This window comes from Athene noctua, chromosome 5 (genome assembly GCF_965140245.1).
Source record: "Athene noctua chromosome 5, bAthNoc1.hap1.1, whole genome shotgun sequence".
In the NCBI taxonomy this organism is placed as follows: Eukaryota; Metazoa; Chordata; class Aves; order Strigiformes; family Strigidae; genus Athene; species Athene noctua.
The window spans coordinates 61,538,115-61,558,149 of NC_134041.1; the positions used below are offsets into that span (position 1 = coordinate 61,538,115).

General features: G+C 38.3%; 1 protein-coding gene across 1 annotated transcript in view; it reads left to right on the forward strand.

Annotated features, from left to right (window-relative positions):
* The window catches only part of PLPP4 (phospholipid phosphatase 4), a 65,405-nt gene that overhangs the window by 19,696 nt on the left and 25,674 nt on the right, over positions 1 to 20,035 (forward strand). Inside the window, exons 2-5 of the mRNA XM_074907854.1 lie at positions 510 to 618; positions 5,004 to 5,094; positions 8,418 to 8,481; positions 10,004 to 10,128. Of these exons, the coding sequence (XP_074763955.1) occupies positions 510 to 618; positions 5,004 to 5,094; positions 8,418 to 8,481; positions 10,004 to 10,128 (389 nt within the window). The remainder of the gene's footprint in view (positions 1 to 509; positions 619 to 5,003; positions 5,095 to 8,417; positions 8,482 to 10,003; positions 10,129 to 20,035) is intronic.

Consider the following 20,035-nt stretch of genomic DNA (forward strand, 5'->3'; position numbering starts at 1 on the left):
TTCCCTGAAGTTATCTGTTCTTTCTATCAGTAGAAGGAATTGTCTGGGCTGCTTCTTTCTCCCTGCTTTGTGATCCTGCAAATACAACTGTCATACTTCAAAGTCTGAATCTTGACATTTGAAAGACACATTTTATATTCAATATCTGGTATATAATTTGTTCAGTGTAAAACATCTGCTATGTGATTTTTCTAACCTCACAATATTCTTTGCACACTTTTCCCACAAAAAACTAAAATTACGATTTATAAAAGTTCCATAAGCTTTACTGTGGAGAATAAAGTGGTAGCATATAGGCTATTAAAAATCATTTTCCTAAGGGTGTATTTATGAAGGTTGTATAACTAAAAAGCAGTGAGGTGGGATAGCAATGTATTATAAGGATAATTCATGCATGTTATACCATAATTAATTTTGTGAGAAGCTTTAAATCAGCAGGACTCTTCTGGGTTTTTCAGTCATCGTTTCAAATTGTGAAAAAGAAATGTATCTTTAATTGTTATTTTCAGCTTTACAGAATTTTTGGATCCATTCCAGCGGGTTATCCAGCCAGAAGAGATCTGGTTGTATAAAAATCCTTTGGTGCAATCAGACAACATACCTACGCGTCTTATGTTTGTAAGTACTAAAGGTTTATTGGTCGTTTGATGGCTGTAAACTAAGTACGCTTTCATTTGGTAAGCAGTAGGAAATCGTTCAGAAGTACAGGGTGTTCCTTTAATTCTAGTGACAATCGTTTTCCAAACCAGGGATGTCCAAAATGACAAACTGTAGGAATTCATAGGGTGTCTGTAAAAAGCAGCATTACCAGGTGACTGAATTTATGAATGTTGATTTTACAGTTTCAGATTTAAGCTAGTGTTAACTTAGAGTGATGCTAGAGAAATGATTAGAGAAGCTTTTCGAATTAGCTGGTTAGGTGACCTGACAAAACCTTGCCATGCTCTTATTAGGTTAAATGCTTTAATTTTTAAATCCGACTTGTTTCGTTGTTTCGGCATGTTAGGCACTGAGACATTTGCCTCCAAATCCTTTTTTTTTTTTTTTTTTCATGTAGATAAAAACCTTTGTTATAGCTTCTGTCAACAAACATACTAAATATATCATAGAGCTGCTCTGCTGTCACCGCTCTGGCTCTCTCCAGCACAGCTCATGTTGACATGCTGTCTGATTTTGATGGTTTGTGTGGTTATCAAAATTCATGGTTTTGATAACCTTCACTAGCAATGATTATCAATTGTAATAATCTACATATATGAGTGCAATAAAGATAGACCACTACAGAAATGCTAAGAAATTATGGGCATAGTTCAGGCTATTAAAACAAGTAGGTCAGTCTTTGCTTCATCGGTCAAAGTGGAGATTTTCCAGGAGCGAGCATGGCAGATCCTAGTACCCTTACATCAAAGCATCTTTTTCTGTGTCTTTTTCTGTGTCTGAAGCCAGGATTTTACTTTTCTGATTAAGGCTTGAACTCAGAATAAATGCAAATCAGCTATGTAATTTCTCTTCAATTTTGTTTTTAAAAGGCTCAGGCCTTCAGTTATGGAAAATTTTTAATTAAGTAAGGAACAGTTTGAAGGTGCTTCCTATTTGTGAGGCAACAATATATCCCAGCCTTCTAAGGCAGAGACTTGAAGGCCTGGTTTTAAATTCACCAACATATTGTTCGTTGCATTGAGAAGAAGCTCTGTTAAGGACTTTTTCAGCCTGGATGGGTGGAAAGATACATTTTTCCTGAAATGGAAGACAGCTGTGTAAAAAAAAAAAAAAAAAAAATACACCCCCACACCCCCAAACCAAGCATTAAATTGTGCTGGGGAAGACTGAGTTTAATTCTGTCATTTTTCCTTAGGCTGAGCATTACCTTGCTACAGGCTTTCTCCGATCTGTGTTTGTAACTGAAAGGTTCAAGAACCAATAGTCAATCATTGTACAGAGTTTTGCTGCAGTGGTGAACCTATTTGTGAAAACAGTTGGTGTAACCACTAGTCCATCCTCTGTTGTCTAGGCACTAGCTACTGGGAAGCACAGTGCTGAGATATAAGTATAATACTTTTTCTCTTAACCTTTCCCATAGAGCCAGCTTTTGGTATACTTCATGGCACGTGGAACTTCCAGACAGCTCTGAGTCCATAATGTTTTTATATCCGTGTTCTCTTTCTGGCTCAGACCACTGACATCTCAGTGACTCAGTGAACAGCTTCTTAAATTAAGAAACATATATAATTTCTAAATGTTTTTTCTTCTTTAATCAAAAAGAAGAAAAATCCAACTCTAGCATTGATCACAAGCTTTCATTATGTAAAGAATTTCTTGCCACTAGTGTTGTACTCTGGTGTTGAAATATATGGCTATGGCTTATCAGAAAATGATCTCTATGACTTTATGAACTGCTGGATTATTTTATATACTGAGAGATTTGAATTCAAGAGAAATGTGGTGAATACTCCAAACACAGATCCAAATTCAACGAAGCTGACTTCTGCGTGGGTATCAAGCAAGCCACAAGGGCTGGAAAGACCTGAGCCTTGTTCTGGCTCTCTCTCAGTGGATATTCCTTTTCTTGGAAAGTGTGAGGTACTGTCAGCTTCTCTTGAATGCATCATGGAAGTACGTGGGAGTCCCTGTAACTTTAGCATATCTCTGGCTTGCCAGGATGAATAATGAACGAGAGAGATTTCGTCCATGTTTCACAAAAGCAAGGCAATGTTGGAATATTTCACTGCTGGAAAAGAAAACATTACTGAGATGCATCTGAGGAGAGTATTGCTCATTAGACTGTTGCCAAATCAGTTATGGCTATGAGCCATACAGAATCTTTTTGCAGAAATAAAGAAAAAGGCATCATTAGCAAGCCAAACTTTCCGTATTTGTGCATTTTGCTGCAGAATTAAAAAGACCTTCCAGCCAATGCTTTTGTGTAAGGAACAGCCATGTACTGCAAACATGAATAGTTCTTTATCTCTCTCAAAAGTCCATATGCTTGTGAAATATGAGGAAATCTGCAGTTTTACCAGATTTCTGAAGATTGATTGTAAAGTGGTTTGGAACAAGCTGCCACTTGAATTGTATCCTTTGCTGGTATTTTCTACTGCTCCTGCTTGTTCAAAAGATTTCTAACTCCATTAAACCACCACTATAAGCTTGTCAGCCTGGCTGTATTTCTATGTGTTCTTCAACAATGGAATATAGATATCTTTCTTCTTTTGTTTCCTGGTGGCAATTCTTACTTTTTAGAATGAAACTAATAAATCAAAGTTTTGCTTTAACCTTTTTTTTTTTTTTTTAAATTTATTTCACTCTTTGTCTCTAAAAGCAGAAATTAAACTAATGCTGAGGATAGAGAGAAGAGAACATTTCTGGGGTAGTAATATGGCACTGGCGTCCTCACTTGAATTTCACACATGCTATAAACAGAAGGGAGTTTTAAGTGGAAATGGTGAATCTTTTTGCTCAAGACCTGATGCATGCCCTTCTAAATGTAAAAAAAGGGGGGCAGACTCCAGACTCTGTTTTAATCTGTATGGCTCACTGAGTGAGATAATATTTTGCAGATGCAGGTGAGGGAACTCTGGTCCGAGGTGCACTACCAAAATAACAAATATAGTGCGTTTTCACGTTCCCTGCTCAGATATTCTAAAAGCATGCAATGAGGACTGGGATTAATCTGTATTCTAAAAAGAAGAGAGTCACACATCTTTTGTCAGAACATGTCTGTCCTGTCTGTTTCTTATTTCAGTGTGGCTGTTCAAGAAGTAAGGCACTGTTCAGCCTCAGTAAAGATCTTACTTAAGCTCTGGTGCCCTGTGTGCCATACACAGGTTAATTTTTGCCTTTTTTTTAAAAAAAATTAGTAATTTTCACTTTTATTCAAGAGAATAAATGTTTTTGAAAGACCTTGATTTGTTTTTGAACAAATATGATTGTGAAGAGGTTAGTAGATTCCAGAAACTAATTGGTTAACAGGCTGGAACCAGCAAGCAGCACAGATGGACTACCTTGCCCACAAGTTGCCTTTTACCTCTGCAGTTGAAGGTCTGAGACAGAAGGGATGATGGAAGGACCAGTTGGTAACAAAATCATAGTTTCCATGGCAAGCTACTAATGAAAACCTCCCTGGTATCATGCTTGTGAGAAACTCATATGTTTTTCTGAAGAAAGACAATAAATACCTGCTCTGGGAGGACAAAGTGCAGTATGCAGACAGTGCACGAAGTAGGATGCTTTTCAGATAACTGGCACGGTTACAGTGAATCATGCACCACAGTCCAAATTGCTCTATGATAATGGGGATGCTGTTCACGAAAATCAAGTGTGTGCATTGATGTGCAGATGCTATTTCAGGTTCCTTGTAGGAAGAATCCTGTCCTACAGCACTGACAATAAAAGATTATGGTTCTGCTTAACCAGTGAGTATACTGGTAAGTGTTCAGGTGTTGTTTTTCTGGTTTTGAACAAAATCGAGGAGTTCACATCCAAACACTTGTAAAGGGAAGAATCATAAAGACATGATCTTCTCAATGCATTCAAGAATGACTGTTAAAAAGAAAACAAATAAATAAAATAAAGAACATTTTAAAATGTCAGGAAGTTGGTACTGCAGTCTGTTATGTTGAATAGGGTCTTACTGAGAGCACAGCCTGGATGGGCGGCCTTCTGGAGCAACGCTGTGTGTGGAAAAAATACACAAGATCTGTATGGATCAGCGTATGAATTTTGTGAACCTTATAGACTGTTGCTTTTTCATTTATGAAGCTGACATTTTAAATGCAGCTCCAGGCAATTACAAATCAATTATAACCCACAGTTGTGTTACAGTGTTAATGTATTCGTTGCCCTGTAGTTGCAAAGACAAATCATCCCTCTTTGCTTAAGGTCAGGAGTTTGATAAAGATCATTCAGCCTTCCAGTTTAAATGGAGCTAACTGGAACTAATTATTAATCAGTTGGACTGAAAAGGAACTGATGCTCTCACACATGATATTTGTTATCTCTTACAGGCAATTTCCTTCCTTACGCCACTAGCAGTCATATTTGTGGTGAAAATAATCCGGCGAACAGACAAGACTGAAATTAAAGAGGCTTTCTTAGGTAATGTATGTCATACTTCAAGATGGAGAATGCGTGATAGCTCTCAGAGGTCGATTCCAATTGTAGTCTAAACCTTGAAGAAAACCCGTCTGCGTTACAGTCCATTACAGTGGTTTTCAGTGCAGTTATAGTTGCAAACCGGCACACAAAAGCCTTTAGTTTTATGTATATTTCTAAATGTGCAAATTCTGTGTGTTAATTCCATAGACTAGCTAGCAAGGGCCAGAATTCAATCCGCAAAGCCAAGACCATGTGAAAAACTGTTCAGATGTATGTTTTTCTGTCACAGCCAATCTATTACTTACCTCTTTCTTATACCTGAAGCTGTTCTAAATTAAGGGTTTGACTGGAAAGTCCTGTGAGACTCAGGTGCTCAGTCGAGAAAATTACTTCTCTCATTGTTTCCTCTGACCTTCTCTGGGAGTTTACCGTTCCCTGTTCCAAAATCCATGCTCATGGTTCAGCTTTTCTGTTCATAAACTGATGTTTCGTCTTAAACTGCCAGTGGAGTTAGATGTGTACTTAATCCTGGACCATGAACTGCTATGGCTCTGTTACGGCTGAAGTCTAATTATAGTTTTAGGCAGCAACCTCAAGCAGAGGAGACAATGTGGATGGTAAGTCTTAAAATGTTCCAGCTAATTCTGGCCATGCCTATCTTTTGAAATCTTTCAGTGATGTATGCCCAGATCCTTTTTACATAGATGTTGCCAGAGACCAAAATCGACTAAAGCACTTTCACTGGCAGAGGATACTTTGAAGCACTAAGAACTGCAAATGGTTTTGTTGGCAGTATGTTTGAAATATGCCTAATTCTGAAATTCTCTTTTACTGGCTAATTTACACTTTAATTTATTGGCCCTTAGATCATAAAGTCAAACTGATACTCAGCCTTGCCTTAACTAGATAGGATGTAAATGGCACTATGTACTGCCTTTGAAAATTTTTTTTAGACAAGGCTGGATTCCCAGCTTGTTCTTTCTCCAGTTGCTCTAACACAAGTGTGAGAAGATCCTAGCTTTGCTTTGGCTGCTGCCAGTCATTTGTAGTAAGTTCTGAAATGTCTTATAGTGATACTTTACTGGCAAGTCCATTCTATAGAAATAACTTTGATTCATAAAATGCATACAGTCACACTTCTCTGAGTTTCACTTTCTATTATTTAAGAAGGAAAGGAACTTTGGATTGGTTTCTCCATCACTTTTTCTCACCTTTTCGTTCTAGAGAGACATTATTTTGGCTGTTCTTGCCTTCTTTTATAATTCCCAGGAGAAAACTTGCCAGCTTCCCCAATATTCTCCTTGCTACCCAGACTTCCAGGAAACCCCAGCCTTGATATTCTGTTCTGCAGGGTATCCCTGCTCAGTATGAGCCATAAGAGTGGAACTTCTTGTGGCTTATTTATGTTCAAGTGTACTGTACATTAATATGATTCAGTATGTTAATGTGTCTGGTGATGGTAACTGTGGTGGAGCTTTGCTGATTTGCTGAGATCTGGCACAAAATGTTCATACTGAATAATCAGGAAGTCCCCCCAAAGGTGAATTTCTTTAGGCATCATACTTAGAAGAGATCAAAAGTTAAAAGGATGTGAAAATGCTTTGCCCCTCACATAACCATTAATATAAAGAAGGTGGTTCAGTGCATCTAGGGTAAGGAGTAGTTAGCTTCCTAATGTAGGTGCTCTTAATCCTTCCCCTGGAAGTGACTACATCTCTCTACTGACTAGATTCTGTGATTTTTGGTGGGCAGTCTGATTCTTTCCTAAAGGGAACAAAATGAGAGCAAATGCAGTTTGTTTATCAGTTTACATTCACAGTGCCATTTGATATTTGGATTGCCTTGTAAGGCATCCGCACCAGTGAAAGCAAGGGTCAGTCACATATGCAATGAACAGTCAGGACAAAGCTCAACGAAAAGAGTAAACTTTACTGCATGTCTCAGCAGATATTTCTACATGTCCTATTTTTTAAAAAAGGAGAATGTACTGCTGTGACATTGCTGTTCACATGCATTTGACTTTCTAGGAAATTTCACCTCACCATAAATAATGGAGAGAAAACAATTGAGAGGAAAAAGAGAGCATGGGATTGAGTGGTCATTGTGGACATAGATGTTGAAAGTGGAATACAGTTTTGAACAATATCCATGTCTCTAGGATTGACTTGTTCTTTTATTTTGCTGGCAGGTATTGCTATAGTCTAGAAAACCCTTTTTTTTCCTTTTTAAAAAAGAGGACTTTTTTTTTCTAACTTAAAGAAAAATAGATTCTATAACACACACGTTTTTATAATCTATAATATCCTCAGGCAAAGATTTTATGTAGATAGGATGGGTGCTGCTAAAGTGCAGCATCTGGGGCAGTAGTCCAATGAGAAAATAGCTCATATAGCTGTCACAATCAAAAGTTATATTACTGTAACTATTCTGCTGGAAATTGGAGATTTGCCTGATAGGTTTTTTTTCTGATGGCAAATAAAATTCAGTGGCTCTTACGCTGTAAAAGGAAGCTATTGTGTGGACTGCAACATTAAGTCAGTTTTAATCTGAAAGGAGTGTGTGCACTGGATCCACGTGCCACTGAAATCAAGGCAGAGATCTCCACAGGCTTTAGATGAGGTTCTTCGGAAAGGGAGACTTGGGATGCGAGTACAAATAAAAAAGATGATTTAGACATACCTACTGTGGCAGTTCCTGTTTATTACTCCAATTTAACTAGGAAAATTGGTTAATCCCAGGAGCAAGTGTATGGGGAAAATGTCAACATTTTTAGTCAAAATATCCATGTTCTTTCAAAAGAAAAATAAGAAAATCATCCAATTCTAGTTCTCACAAAAAGACAATTCTTGAGCCTCAAAGTGGACTGCTTAATTGCATCATACATAGACATACACATATATACATATATAAACACACATACATGCATACATATCTTACGTATATGTCTGTACAGGAATTCTGCTTGACCCAAAGAGAGTAAGATTTTCATCTAGTAAGTTCTAAAACTGGTAAACACAATACTTGATTCTCTAATAATTGTTTCCATTTGATGATTTATACCTGTGGCATGATAGGAAGACTGGCTTTGCATAAGGAAATCGGATTTCTCGAGAGTAAAAGCAGAACATTGTCAGTCATGTGATTATTATGATGCTCTTTGGTCTGTCCTTACTCTGGGTAATAAGAAAAAAAAATAGTAGGCTGCAAAGATCATTCAGTTTTCAGTCCAGCAAAGGTTTCAGTCTCTAAATCAAATGCTGTAATGATGCAATTTATAGCTTGATATTTAGGTTATTGTTCTGTTTGTTCATTCTATTTTGTAGCTGTTTCCTTGGCTCTAGCTCTGAATGGCGTCTGCACAAATACTATTAAATTAATAGTGGGAAGGTAAGTCTTGTCATGTTATAAATTATAGCTTTAACTGTTAAGAGAAATGAAGACAGATTGACAAATACAATACATCTTAGTAAAAAGATAGCTGGTGCTGCACGCTGGATTAGAGCAGTCCCCTGTGCAGCTGTCCTTTCCCTGGTGCAGGTGTTGTACAACTTCATTATGTGACATCCAGCTGTGGTAGGAATCTATGCCCTTGTGTTTTGTTATTTGTTTGACCTGTTGGTGGATCCAGGCAAACAAGGAGTCTGAAAGGAAAGGTGTGAGCTGAAACCCGTTCATTAAATTGGCAACACAGAAGGGAAGAGTCACAGCATGTGGGAGTTCAGATGCCAGTGCCACTGGTCTGATTAAACAGGAATCAACTGAGTCTCTGTATAACCCAGTGTCTGTGCTTTGTGTGAAGCACATTACTGAATGAGGTATTTCCAGGTAACAGGATCCATGGCAGAGCAAACCGTGGAGCTAAGCAGCAAGTGCACTCCTAGGTAGGCCATTTTTTTGAATCAAGGGCCTAGAAAAATACCAGCACCCAAAATTCTGGAAAAAAAAAAAAAAAAAAAAAAAAAGGTATATTTTTGGCTCTTATCAAAATTTTGAATAATAGAATCTGAAAAAGACATATTCAACTTGAATTCATAGACATTATTTAATAGACCAGTGCTGTTTGTTGTTCACCTGTTTTGCAGCCCTGAAGAAGTGGTAGTTGTGCTTGGTTTCTGATGAACCCTCCCTGCTGCAGTACTGATGCCCTGACAATAATAGTACTTGGCACTTTCATTTTAAGAGTGCTTTTGAAATATAATTAAGAATGTCTGCACCTCCTTCTTCAGGCAGACATGAGCTCATTTTGCCTGCACTCCCAGCCAACTAGTTGCTCTGTCAGCTTGTCTCTGAATCTGTGGTCATTCACCTTGCTTCTCTACGGGGTTTATTAGCTCAGGATCAGTATGACACCACTCAAACCTACGTGCTGTCGTTCAGCTCAGAGCAGGGTCAAAAGAAACTCGGTTTGTTCAATGCAGTTAGAGAGTCAGCATCAAGGCTGGCATTAGAATTGGGTGATTGTTTTGTAGCCCAATTGTAGTCCTATGCTCAGCTAGATATATAGGCAAGACTTGTGCAACTTTGTGGGGTGGTGATGCTGCTTTCCTCTGTCACTGGAAGTGCTGTGCCAGATTGGCAGCTCTGGGCTAGAGTAACCCTGCATGTTCATTTTTAGAGACAACTCCCACCTGCATGCTGCACTGGAAGCTTCCCTGAGAGCACCTGCCAGCAAAATGTGACCTTGAATTGGGGGATGCGGTTTAGTGGTGGATTTGTAGGTGTTTGATTCACTGTTCTCAATGGTTTTAAGGGCCTTTTACAACCTAAATAATTTCTATGATTTCTGTTGCTGTGTTAAGGCAGGAGGGAACGAACTCTGTATGTAATAAGCAGTAAATGTAATAATCACTTTGAGGTTTATTTGTTACTACAACTTTTATATTTTTAATATCCATGGTGTTTTTTGTAGACCGCGTCCCGATTTCTTTTACCGCTGCTTTCCAGATGGAGTAATGAACTCTGAAATGCACTGCACAGGTGACCCAGATCTGGTGTCTGAAGGCAGAAAAAGCTTTCCGAGTATCCACTCTTCCTGTAAGTTCATTTAAGTGCAGTTCCTCTTTTGTAAAAAGCTGTCCTATTTATGTTTTGGAATTGCTCTTTTTATTGTTAGATCACAAACCTGATTTTTGCTGGAGGGGCCTGGACTTCTGTCTTAGTTTACCACCCCCAGAAATTTCCTTCTGGAAATAAAGTTGTGAGCCTGTGACCCTTCCTTATCATTGAGTACCATAGCAGGACTGTCAGCTGAGTGAAGCACTGTTCAAGGTTAAAGAAAAGAGTGGTTCTGAGGGTGTAGCTGTTCCCTAATGCAGACCTCTGTATGCAACCTCTGTCTATATAGTAAATATTTATTTAGTTATATTCCATTGAAGCATAACATGTGACAAGGCATGTTTGACCTCCATAGCTTTGGCAAGATCTAGTTAATATCATTCAAATACTAGATCTGTTAAACCACAGTTCTAGTCGCAAAGACAGTTCAACTACTTTTATCATTAAGGTTTCTTCGCGGGAGGTTGTATGTTTGAGGGTGGAAGGGGTAGAATGTTCAGATGTCTGCTGCCCTGGGCACAGGCAGGAGTAAATGGTAGCTCTGTTCCCAGCTCAGGCAAGCAGAGGAGAACAGGTAGAACATCCTGACTGTTCTGTCAGTGTGGTAACACAGAAGTAGTGTGCAATGGGGGCTACAGGTGTATCAATAGTATCTTATTTAGAGGAGCAGCTGCACAGAAAACAGAGGTAAATTTGACACAGTTGGGAGTTTCTCTGCTTTCTTGTCTGCTCCTAGGACAGCACAGTCACTTGTCACTCTATGTGGCTTTGAGGTGGTCCTCAGTCTGGGTGTGATGGTTTGGTCAGCTACTTCTAGCTTATGCTGTATCCTGACAGACGTTAGGTGGCTTTATGAAAACTCGTTATGTCTGATTTAATTAGTTGGATTAAATCAGATGTTTACAAAGGTTCCTTTCTCTGTCTTGAGGAGCTGTCTTCTAGAGTGTTTTATGTCAATTGTCTAATAAAACTTATTTTCATCTGTAAAATAATTTGATTGCTGTGAGCTTTTTTGTTGGATTTTTTTTTGGCCGGTATTGTTTGTTGCCTTGTGCTGTTCTGTTTCTGAGAACTGCCAACTGAGTACCAGTAAGTCATAGCTCTGGAATTTGTTTTTCTGATCTTTTTTAAAGTAATAACTTCAAATTATCTAATTGTGCAGAATTATATATTGCAAACAAGTTGGGTAATGAGATAAATGAAATTCTGAGCGGATGTTGCTCCCTTTTTCTTGAGTCCCAGAAACAGATAAGGGAGTAGTAGATGTTTGTGGATATGTTGTAAGTTTTATAGTCCTAAGAAATAAACCATTAAGCTTCAATTACATTAAAGAGACAATAGCAGAATATATTGTATGGTGTTTAGAACAAGTGGTATTTATTGCTATTTGTAGTCTGTCTTCAGATCTGATTGTCATGCTTAATTGCAATCCCCTTGGTTAAGTATTTCATCAATGTATAACAACAAAGGCTTAAAATACGTGCATGTGTACACTCATGTACTAGAATTTACAGATTAGGACTCAGCAAGCGTTATAGTTGGTCACTTTTGTTTATTGAAATGCAACAGCTTACCCTGAGGCTGCAAAGTGTGAGTTTGTTTTTGCACAGACTAGAAGCACTGTATGGGTAGCACGCTCTGCTAAGCTCTGGCACACATACTGGTTCTCTAACGAGACTGCTCATCACACAGCGAAGTGCTTTGTCCCTGTGCCAGTGGGGCAGCCATAGAACGCATATTGGGGTTTTAATTTTAACTGGTATTAGTTTTATAAGCACTGAGTTATGTTACTGCAGCTCACGCAAAATTCAGGTGGAGCAGAATGATGGCCCACTGTGTCTAGATCAAAATTATCAGAACAGCTTTCTCCATCACTAATACAACACTAGCATGCGGCTGAGTTGACTGTATTTCTTACCACAAAGCCTTTTATTACAATGTGATAAGAATGAGAAGATGTTTTATATGCAGTAATTTTTATCTCTTGGTAAGTGTATGCAAGAGTGAGGCAATTCTGCAGCTGTTTGAGGTACTTAGTTTGAAGCCTGATGTTATAATATCTAAGTCTCTGACAAGACTGTGTGTTTTGAAGCTCAAAATCCGTATGTATTTGATAATCTTACAATGCTAACCTTTGCTTCTCTGTGTAGCAAAATTATTCAGATAACCAGGATTGTCAGTATTATTTTATCAAGAATAGTTTATAGCTGTGATAATAAATGTATTCTTGCTGTTACTTCATCTCCCACTAGACTGAAGAGTGAAAAGCAAAAAATATGGGAAACATGACATTATACTATCTTCCTGGACATATGAAGCAATGATAATGTTGAGGGTATAGTAATTCCTGTTTGGAAATTTTGCTGTAATTCTACATTTTCAGTATTTTGTATTGTGTAATGTATGAACTATACCTCCTTTAGCACCTGCTGCCAGTGAAAAATGATTCTCTTATTTTTAAAAAGCTGTTCTTCTTGCCTTCTTAACATGTAGGGAATTGCAAACTTTCCTTCCATAAACTCAGCCCAAGATTTTTTCTTGGCTCTTTTTTCCCTTTCCTTCAGCATAAGGTAAAATGAAGGAACTCCATTCTTCAGATTTCTGTCATCCTTTCTCTCTTTGTTGTGGAATTAGTGAAGCAGCACTAAAAAAAGTTTTTTTTCTTTCTGTTTCTGTTTGGTTTGTTGGTTTGTTTTGGTTTTTTTTTTCTATTTTCATGGAAATGTAAGGGGGAGGATGAGAGTTGACATAAACTATAATACCTCCCTTGGAATGATAGTTACAAGTGGCCCACTACCACTTGGTATTTTCTACTTCACTTGAACACATGAAGAAAATAAATCACATGTAAAAGCTGCCAGGCAGCTCATAAAGAGAGGTTAGAAGCTTCAGTCAAGAGCCTTTTTCATCTTCAAAACAGTTTTTCTTAGAGCATTCCTTGGACAGGCTGTCAATCAAAAGCTTTGTTATACCAGGATCTAAAACCTCATCCATGCAAAATGAGGCCTTTAAAAAGAAAGTCTGTGGTGCTGTGAATGCTGTGCTGTAAGAATGTAGTGCAGGGATGTATTACAAGAGTGAGAGTACTCACACCCCCAGATGGCCTGACCTGACCTGCGTGCTCAATAAAAATGTTGTGAACTACTTGTCTTGCACTTTGAGAGTCAACTTGTACCCTGAAGAAGCGTACATTCTCCTTATTAGAGCGTAGATGATTTTCTTGGCTTAAATTACCATCTCTTTCATACCCCTGTGCCAAGGAGTGCATGTAATACAAATTAGAAAAATGTAGGGAGCACCAACTCTTTTGTAAAGACAAAGAATGATTTGCAGATAGGTGCAAACTATAGTTGCCTGAAACAACTGAGGCAGTTTGTACCAAATCAGAACAGAAGGTTGACCCACATGAAGACAGGGTTGTTGGTGCTACCTTCTCTGACCGAGGAACAGAACTCTACCTGCAGTGGCTGCTGAAAATGTACTTTGAGCTGGCATACCTCGTTCAAGGTTGCTGTCCCCTAGCTCTGTCTTCTGTTGTCCTTTTACTGGAAAGATTGTTGAAGTTAGGTGACTCCTCTTGATAACTTTTTTATAACAACAACTTGAGTTTAGAATATGCACAAGCACAACCCAGCATTTAATGACTCTATTGAAATTTACCCAGTAGTGCATGTTCTGTTGGATGAAAGAAGTGCCTGGAACTTCTGGTTTGTTGGCAGCATATTTTGCCTCTTTTCCAGTTGAACTGCCAGTATAATTTGTTTGAGCGAACCGATGTTTGGGGGTAGGGAGCCAATACTCCTGCCTGCATCCAGTAGCTCAGAGGTATTCTTGAGTCCCAGGTTTATATGTAGCTATTCTGACCAAAATGCTTCCAAAATGTAGGTCTATTTTTCCATATTTAGTATTTCCATGGTTTCATTGATCCATTGGCAATTTTACAATATTTAAACTTACTACCTGTGAAGATACCGTGCAGCTTCTCTATGTCCATACTTCACTGAAAGAATGATGTTTATGAAGATCACAAACAGAGCATTTCTTCCTCATGCCTCTGTCCTTCCTGTGTGTCTTCTGTAGAGTTATCTTGCAGAGACCCTTCAGGCAGCCTGCCTTGGAGATACCTCCTGGCATCCTAACCTCTCAAGATGTGTAGAGTAAGCACACGTACCCTTCAGGGTTTGTTCTGGGTGTACTTTGCAAGCTTGTTATCCAAATAATAAGTCTCTCTCAAACATGGCCCTGAGAATAGTGGGAGTTTGTGAACATCCAAAAGCCAGGTACACCATCTGAAAGTGCTGACCATACTAAGGAGTGGAGGTCTTCAGCCATCTCTGCGGTGAGCTTATGAAGAAACTTTTTCTTGTGTTTGGTGAAGTATGATGGGAACTGTCCTTTGCTGTATTTTTTTTATAATTTTTCTGGGGGTGACATAGTTTTCCTACTTCAACCTCCTGATGTGCAGCAGGAGTGAGAATATATTGTTTCCTCGGACCATTCCTTGCAGTGCTGGAAAATACATAACACAACTGCTGATGGACTGATACAAGACGCTTCACCATTTTTGTCTCTTTACTGCAAGATTCAAAAAGCAGCAGCAAGCAACAGATAAAAAATGAATTTGAGCAAAAATTCAGTTGTTTTCCTAAGCACAAGGAAATGTTCTAAAATACATGAAGTGATTAACATGCCCACCCCTTCATTATACAGGAGATGAAACCTTTACTTTCCAGGAGTGGGAGATATAAAAAGTTAAGTTGATTTCTTGCCTGTCTCTGGTTAGATAGTAAAATATCTTCCAGGTCTTTGGCAGTTGTCTGTCACAAGGATGCTGGAGTGGATGGATGATGCAGAGCAAGTCACCCATTGCAGTTGGGTAGAATGATGACTTGTTTGAACCACATCAAGTGCGTCTTCAGCTTATGCTGACTTTGGTTTTAAAACCCGTGGTGTTTTTACTCCATTAATTGAAGCAGCAAAAGATGCATGTTCAAATCCAACAGGTTTACACGTGGAACAAATGAACTGCAGGAGATCAGCAACTGATACACTGTGATTATTCTATTAGAGGAGGTGGTGGTTGTGACAGAGAGGCAGAGGAGAAGAAAAGAATATGACCAGTATAAGGTAGCTGTGATGTTGCAGTATTACCAGTCAAGTGGCTGTAAGTAGGGGGACAACTAGAAAGGCAAATTCTCTTTTTACTTTATGGTCCTAGTAATATCACAAATATAAACTAGTTTTATCAAATATTGGTTGGTTGGTTTTTTTTTTCCTTGTTTTGAACAGTAGAGCTCACTTAAACTCTTGAAGCCTCAATATGCAAAAAATGTTCAGAGTTTGCATATGAAGTTTGGGGAAATCTGCTATCCTCTGTCTGGTTTTGGAAGGTTTAGCCTGGAAGCTCTGTACACTGAAATCTTACAGAAATCAGTCCAGGAACACGTTTTATCTTTCAGGTCCACACATAGATTCATAGACACTGAATGTGGAAAAGCCTTCTTGTATCATTTACAGTCAGTCCATTGCTATATACATGTGATTCCTGACAAATTAAAAAAAGTTCTTATATTAATTTTAAGCATCTTACGTAGTAGAATTTTTCTGCAGCTTAAAATTAGACTGGTTATTATATGGTTTGTGAGTTCAGTCTAGGATAAATAACTCTCTCTGATCTAATCTTGAGCCACCTAACTGAACGTTTCTTTTCTGAGCTTGGTGCCTTATTTCAGATTGCTCTGAATTCATCATGTCAGTTGATTCTCCTCTATTAAACTGCAGTTTAATATTACAGTTTGCTGTGTGTTCCAATAATTTGATGCATAATTTTTTATTTTTTGCTGTCATGCTAACTTCATTTTTTGTATTCATGTATATCATTAGTAGCACATTTGCTTGTTTTTCTCACCAAGTATGCTAATAAAGACTTCAGGAGATAATTATTTGGGCTACTGTACTGTGGAACACCCCAAGTATCGAAAACATTGGAAAACATCTGATGATGTCTGAAAGAATTACATGGTAGAACTAGATACAATGAGGAGAAGGAGGGAGGTTGCACAGTGTGCTGGAATGAGCAGCATTCTTTGGCCAAGAATGAACACCTATCTACTGGATACCGTTAGGCTGTTTGTATGATTGATAGTTGATTTAAAGCAACATTTACCATAGAATCATAGGATCATAGAATACCAGGTTGGAAGGGACCTCAAGGATCATCTGGACCAACCTTTCTTGACAAAAGCACGGTCTAGACATGTTGGCCCAGCACCCCGTCCAGCTGAATCTTAAAAGTGTCCAATGTTGGGGGATCCACCACTTCTCTGGGGAGATTATTCCAGTGGTTGATTGTTCTTATTGTGAAAAATTTTCCTCTTGTCTCTAGTCAGAATCTCCACAAGAGTAACTTGTACCCGTTACCCCTCATGTTTTCCATGTGACTCCCTGTAAAAAGGGAGTCTCCGTGTTCTTTGTAGCCACCCTTTAAATGCTGGAACATGGTGATAAGGTCTCCCCGAAGCCTTCTCTTCTCAAGGCTGAACAAAGTTCTAACTCAGCCTTTCCTCACATGGCAGGCTGCCCAGCCCCTTGATCATCTTTGTGGCCCTCCTCTGGACCCTCTCCAGCCTACCCACATCTTTTTATTTTTTATAGTAGGGACCAAAACTGAACACAGTATTCCAGGTCTGGCGTTCAAGTGCTGAGTAGAGTGGAATAATATCTTCTTTATCTTGGCTGGCAGACTGCACTGAGACTGCAGGTAGATATCTGCAGGTGGAGGAGGAGCTGAGCATACTTTGTATGTATGATGAAGGAAGACTAGTAAGCAGTTTAGGGAATGAAGAGGTGGAAAGTGAGGCATACTACAAAAGATAGGAAAAAAAGCTCTCAAGAAAAGCATGTTTTAGAAGCACAAATTAATAGAAATCCAAGTCTTGTTCCAGTTGCTGTCTGAAATTCATTTCCATAAGCTTTTGGGTGTGAAGATTTTGGCTTAAAATATTATTCTATATCATCTTTCCAAGTTGGTGATACTGAGTTTTGAGTACAGACCTCTAAATCAGAGGGAGAAAGACCTGACTCATGGCATTTTAACTGAGTCTTTGACCCAGAATTCATCTGTATAAATGAGGATAGGCCACCAATAGCAAGCGAAAAAGTGCTCCAAAAGTATTATGTGTTTATGTTAATATAGTTTAATGAGTGAGTCTTGACCCATTGCCAAAGCTGGGTCAACTTCCTGATGAGATCTGACCTTAAATGATTGCTTCTATTAATATGTTACTTCCCAGAGCAGTAAGTAGATAAAGTAACTAACCACTGAGCTGTCAGTCAGAAATATCGCTGTACTGCATCCAGCCACAGAATAGTCTTGTGTTCCTGTGTCTGGTCATGAATGTTGTGAACTGCAAAGGTCAATGGTCATTAGTCAATGACCAACGGTCATTGATCAGTGGTCAAATGGTCAATAGTGGTCTCAGGGTGTGGGGCTCTTACTGCCATAACTTGCCTTCTCTTTCACATTTGTTGACTGTTTATTGGGTAGTCATAAGAAAAAATATTTTTTTAATTATTATTAAACAGCTAAAGGAATGTCCAAAACCATATTGTGTACAGAGAAAGAATATGTCCAGAGACCTATTTCATAGCTCAATAAGCACTAGACCATTTGATGTACATACAGCTTTGCAACAAGCATCAAAACCCATAGTTTTGTCTTCTGATCTACTTGCCATGTAAAAGATTTCTGAATGGATTATCTCCTGAAGCTTTCTTAGAAAAGAGTAACAACTCAGCCATACAGACTGGCTTCAAATATTGTTGAGTAAAATAGGTTGTTTAGGTTTAAAAAAAAAAAATCATAGACAGTTGGATATCATATGTTGACATGACTGTAGTAATTAAGTCCTTGTGCAAGCAAGTATGGGTAAATAATAGTAACACAACACATTTTATTTAGAAACACCAAAAATCCTGTGTGAATGAAATGCCAAATTCTTGACCCTGTTTGCTTTCTTAGAGGAAGTGATTAATTCCTCATGACATAACTCTGTTTAGGCTCTTATTCTACTCAAAGCATTTGCAAGCAGATTGCAATTGGCAGAGTTTTGGCCTCAGCTTTATTTAGTGATTATTTTTAAATGTGTTATTTCTGAATTGGTCAAAAGTATTTAAGCTATGTTTTTCAGCTAAGGGATTGCTGTCATAGATTTGAGGAAGTTGCATGAAACTGGTTTTGATACCTTTGTGCTGAAGAAAGAAATAATGGCTTGGTGAGGGTTTAATTTAACCTCCTTGGAGCCTGTACTGATTAGTATTGGTAGTCAGTGGCAGATCAAGCACATGGTTGTCATGAATGGGTAGAAGCTGAGGGAGGGGAGGTTTAGACTAAATACAAGGAAGAAGTTTTTTACTGTGAGGGTGGTGAGGCACTGGAACAGGTTGCTCAAGGAGATTGTGGATGCTCCACCCCTGGAAGTGTTCAGAGCCAGGTTGGATGGAGCCTTGAGCAACCTGATCTAGTGGGAGGTGTCCCTGCCATAGCAGGGGCGTTGGAACTAGACAATCTTTGAGGTCCCTTCCAACCCAACCCATTCTATGATTCTATGAATACCCACATAGGCATCTTGAAACTGATGTGTTTGCTATGAATAAATGAAATAATCACTTGCTACTCTGGTTTGTATCAGCTTATAGATTGATTCACAGAATTGTTAGGTTAATGGTACCTCTGGAAATTGTCAAGTCCCAATCCACTGCTCAAAGCAGGGTCAGTGAGAGTAAGTTCCTCAGGTCGGCATGTCATCGCGCTTTGCATGTAACTGAACATGGAGATTGCACAACCTGTCTCATAGGGAAACCTGGTCCAGTGTTTGACCACCCTTACAGTGAAAATTTTGTTTCTTATGTTTAAACGCAATTTCCTGGACTTCCGTTTGTGCCCATTGTTTCTTCTTTTACTGGCTACCACTGAGAAGAGCCTGGCTTTACTTCCCCCAGTACAAGATTTTGTACTTCAGGAGATTCATGTTGGCTATTGATCCCAGCCAGAAAGATCCAAACTGATGCTAGTGGATTGCACGTCAACTGACTGAAAGACCGACTTGATAAAAATTAGTCAACTGAATAACACAGTGGCTGCAGAGATAATTAAACTTACAATTTCATGTTGGATTGGATAGATTCATGGGAATAAAATCAATTTTTTTTAAAAAAAAAAGCATTTTCTGTATAAAAGTGCTGTACTAGCAACAAAATAAATAAAATACGTACGTGATTTATTTTTGTAGCAGCAATTTAGTTACTTAAATTAGTTTGAAAAGTTGACTTCTGGATAAATTGTGCCATTGATTTTTTTTTTTTTTTAATAGAAATCTTTATTGATTCCAGAGGTTTCTTTTTGCAAGCAAAAATCGAGGTTCACAGAAATTATATTGTGGTAACATCTCAGTTTGATTTGTACAGCTTTCAGGGTGAATGTTGATATAGTGCTGTATAAGAGGTCTTATTTCTTGTTTCTTGCGCCTGTGTTTTTGGTTTTTTTTTGGTTTTTTTTTTTTTTTCAGACAATATAATACAAAGAAGAGAGCTGTAGTGATTACTGTTGAATACTGCTGAAGAAATCAGAGAATTTAATCAGAAATCTGAAATGAAGCATGTAATCAGAGTATTTGGTTGTGGGGACAATAACAGTGACTTACGTTGTATGTTTTTTAATTACCTCTTTGATGAATGGAGGTGTCTTGTTATGTTTGAGAGAATAATGGCCTTTTAGAAGTGAAGAAGAAAATTATTTTCTCTACCTTGCAAGCTATAGTTTATACTTACATCAGTCTTCATAGACAAGATGCTAAATGCTCAACTTTTATGTATTGGTTGATCCTAT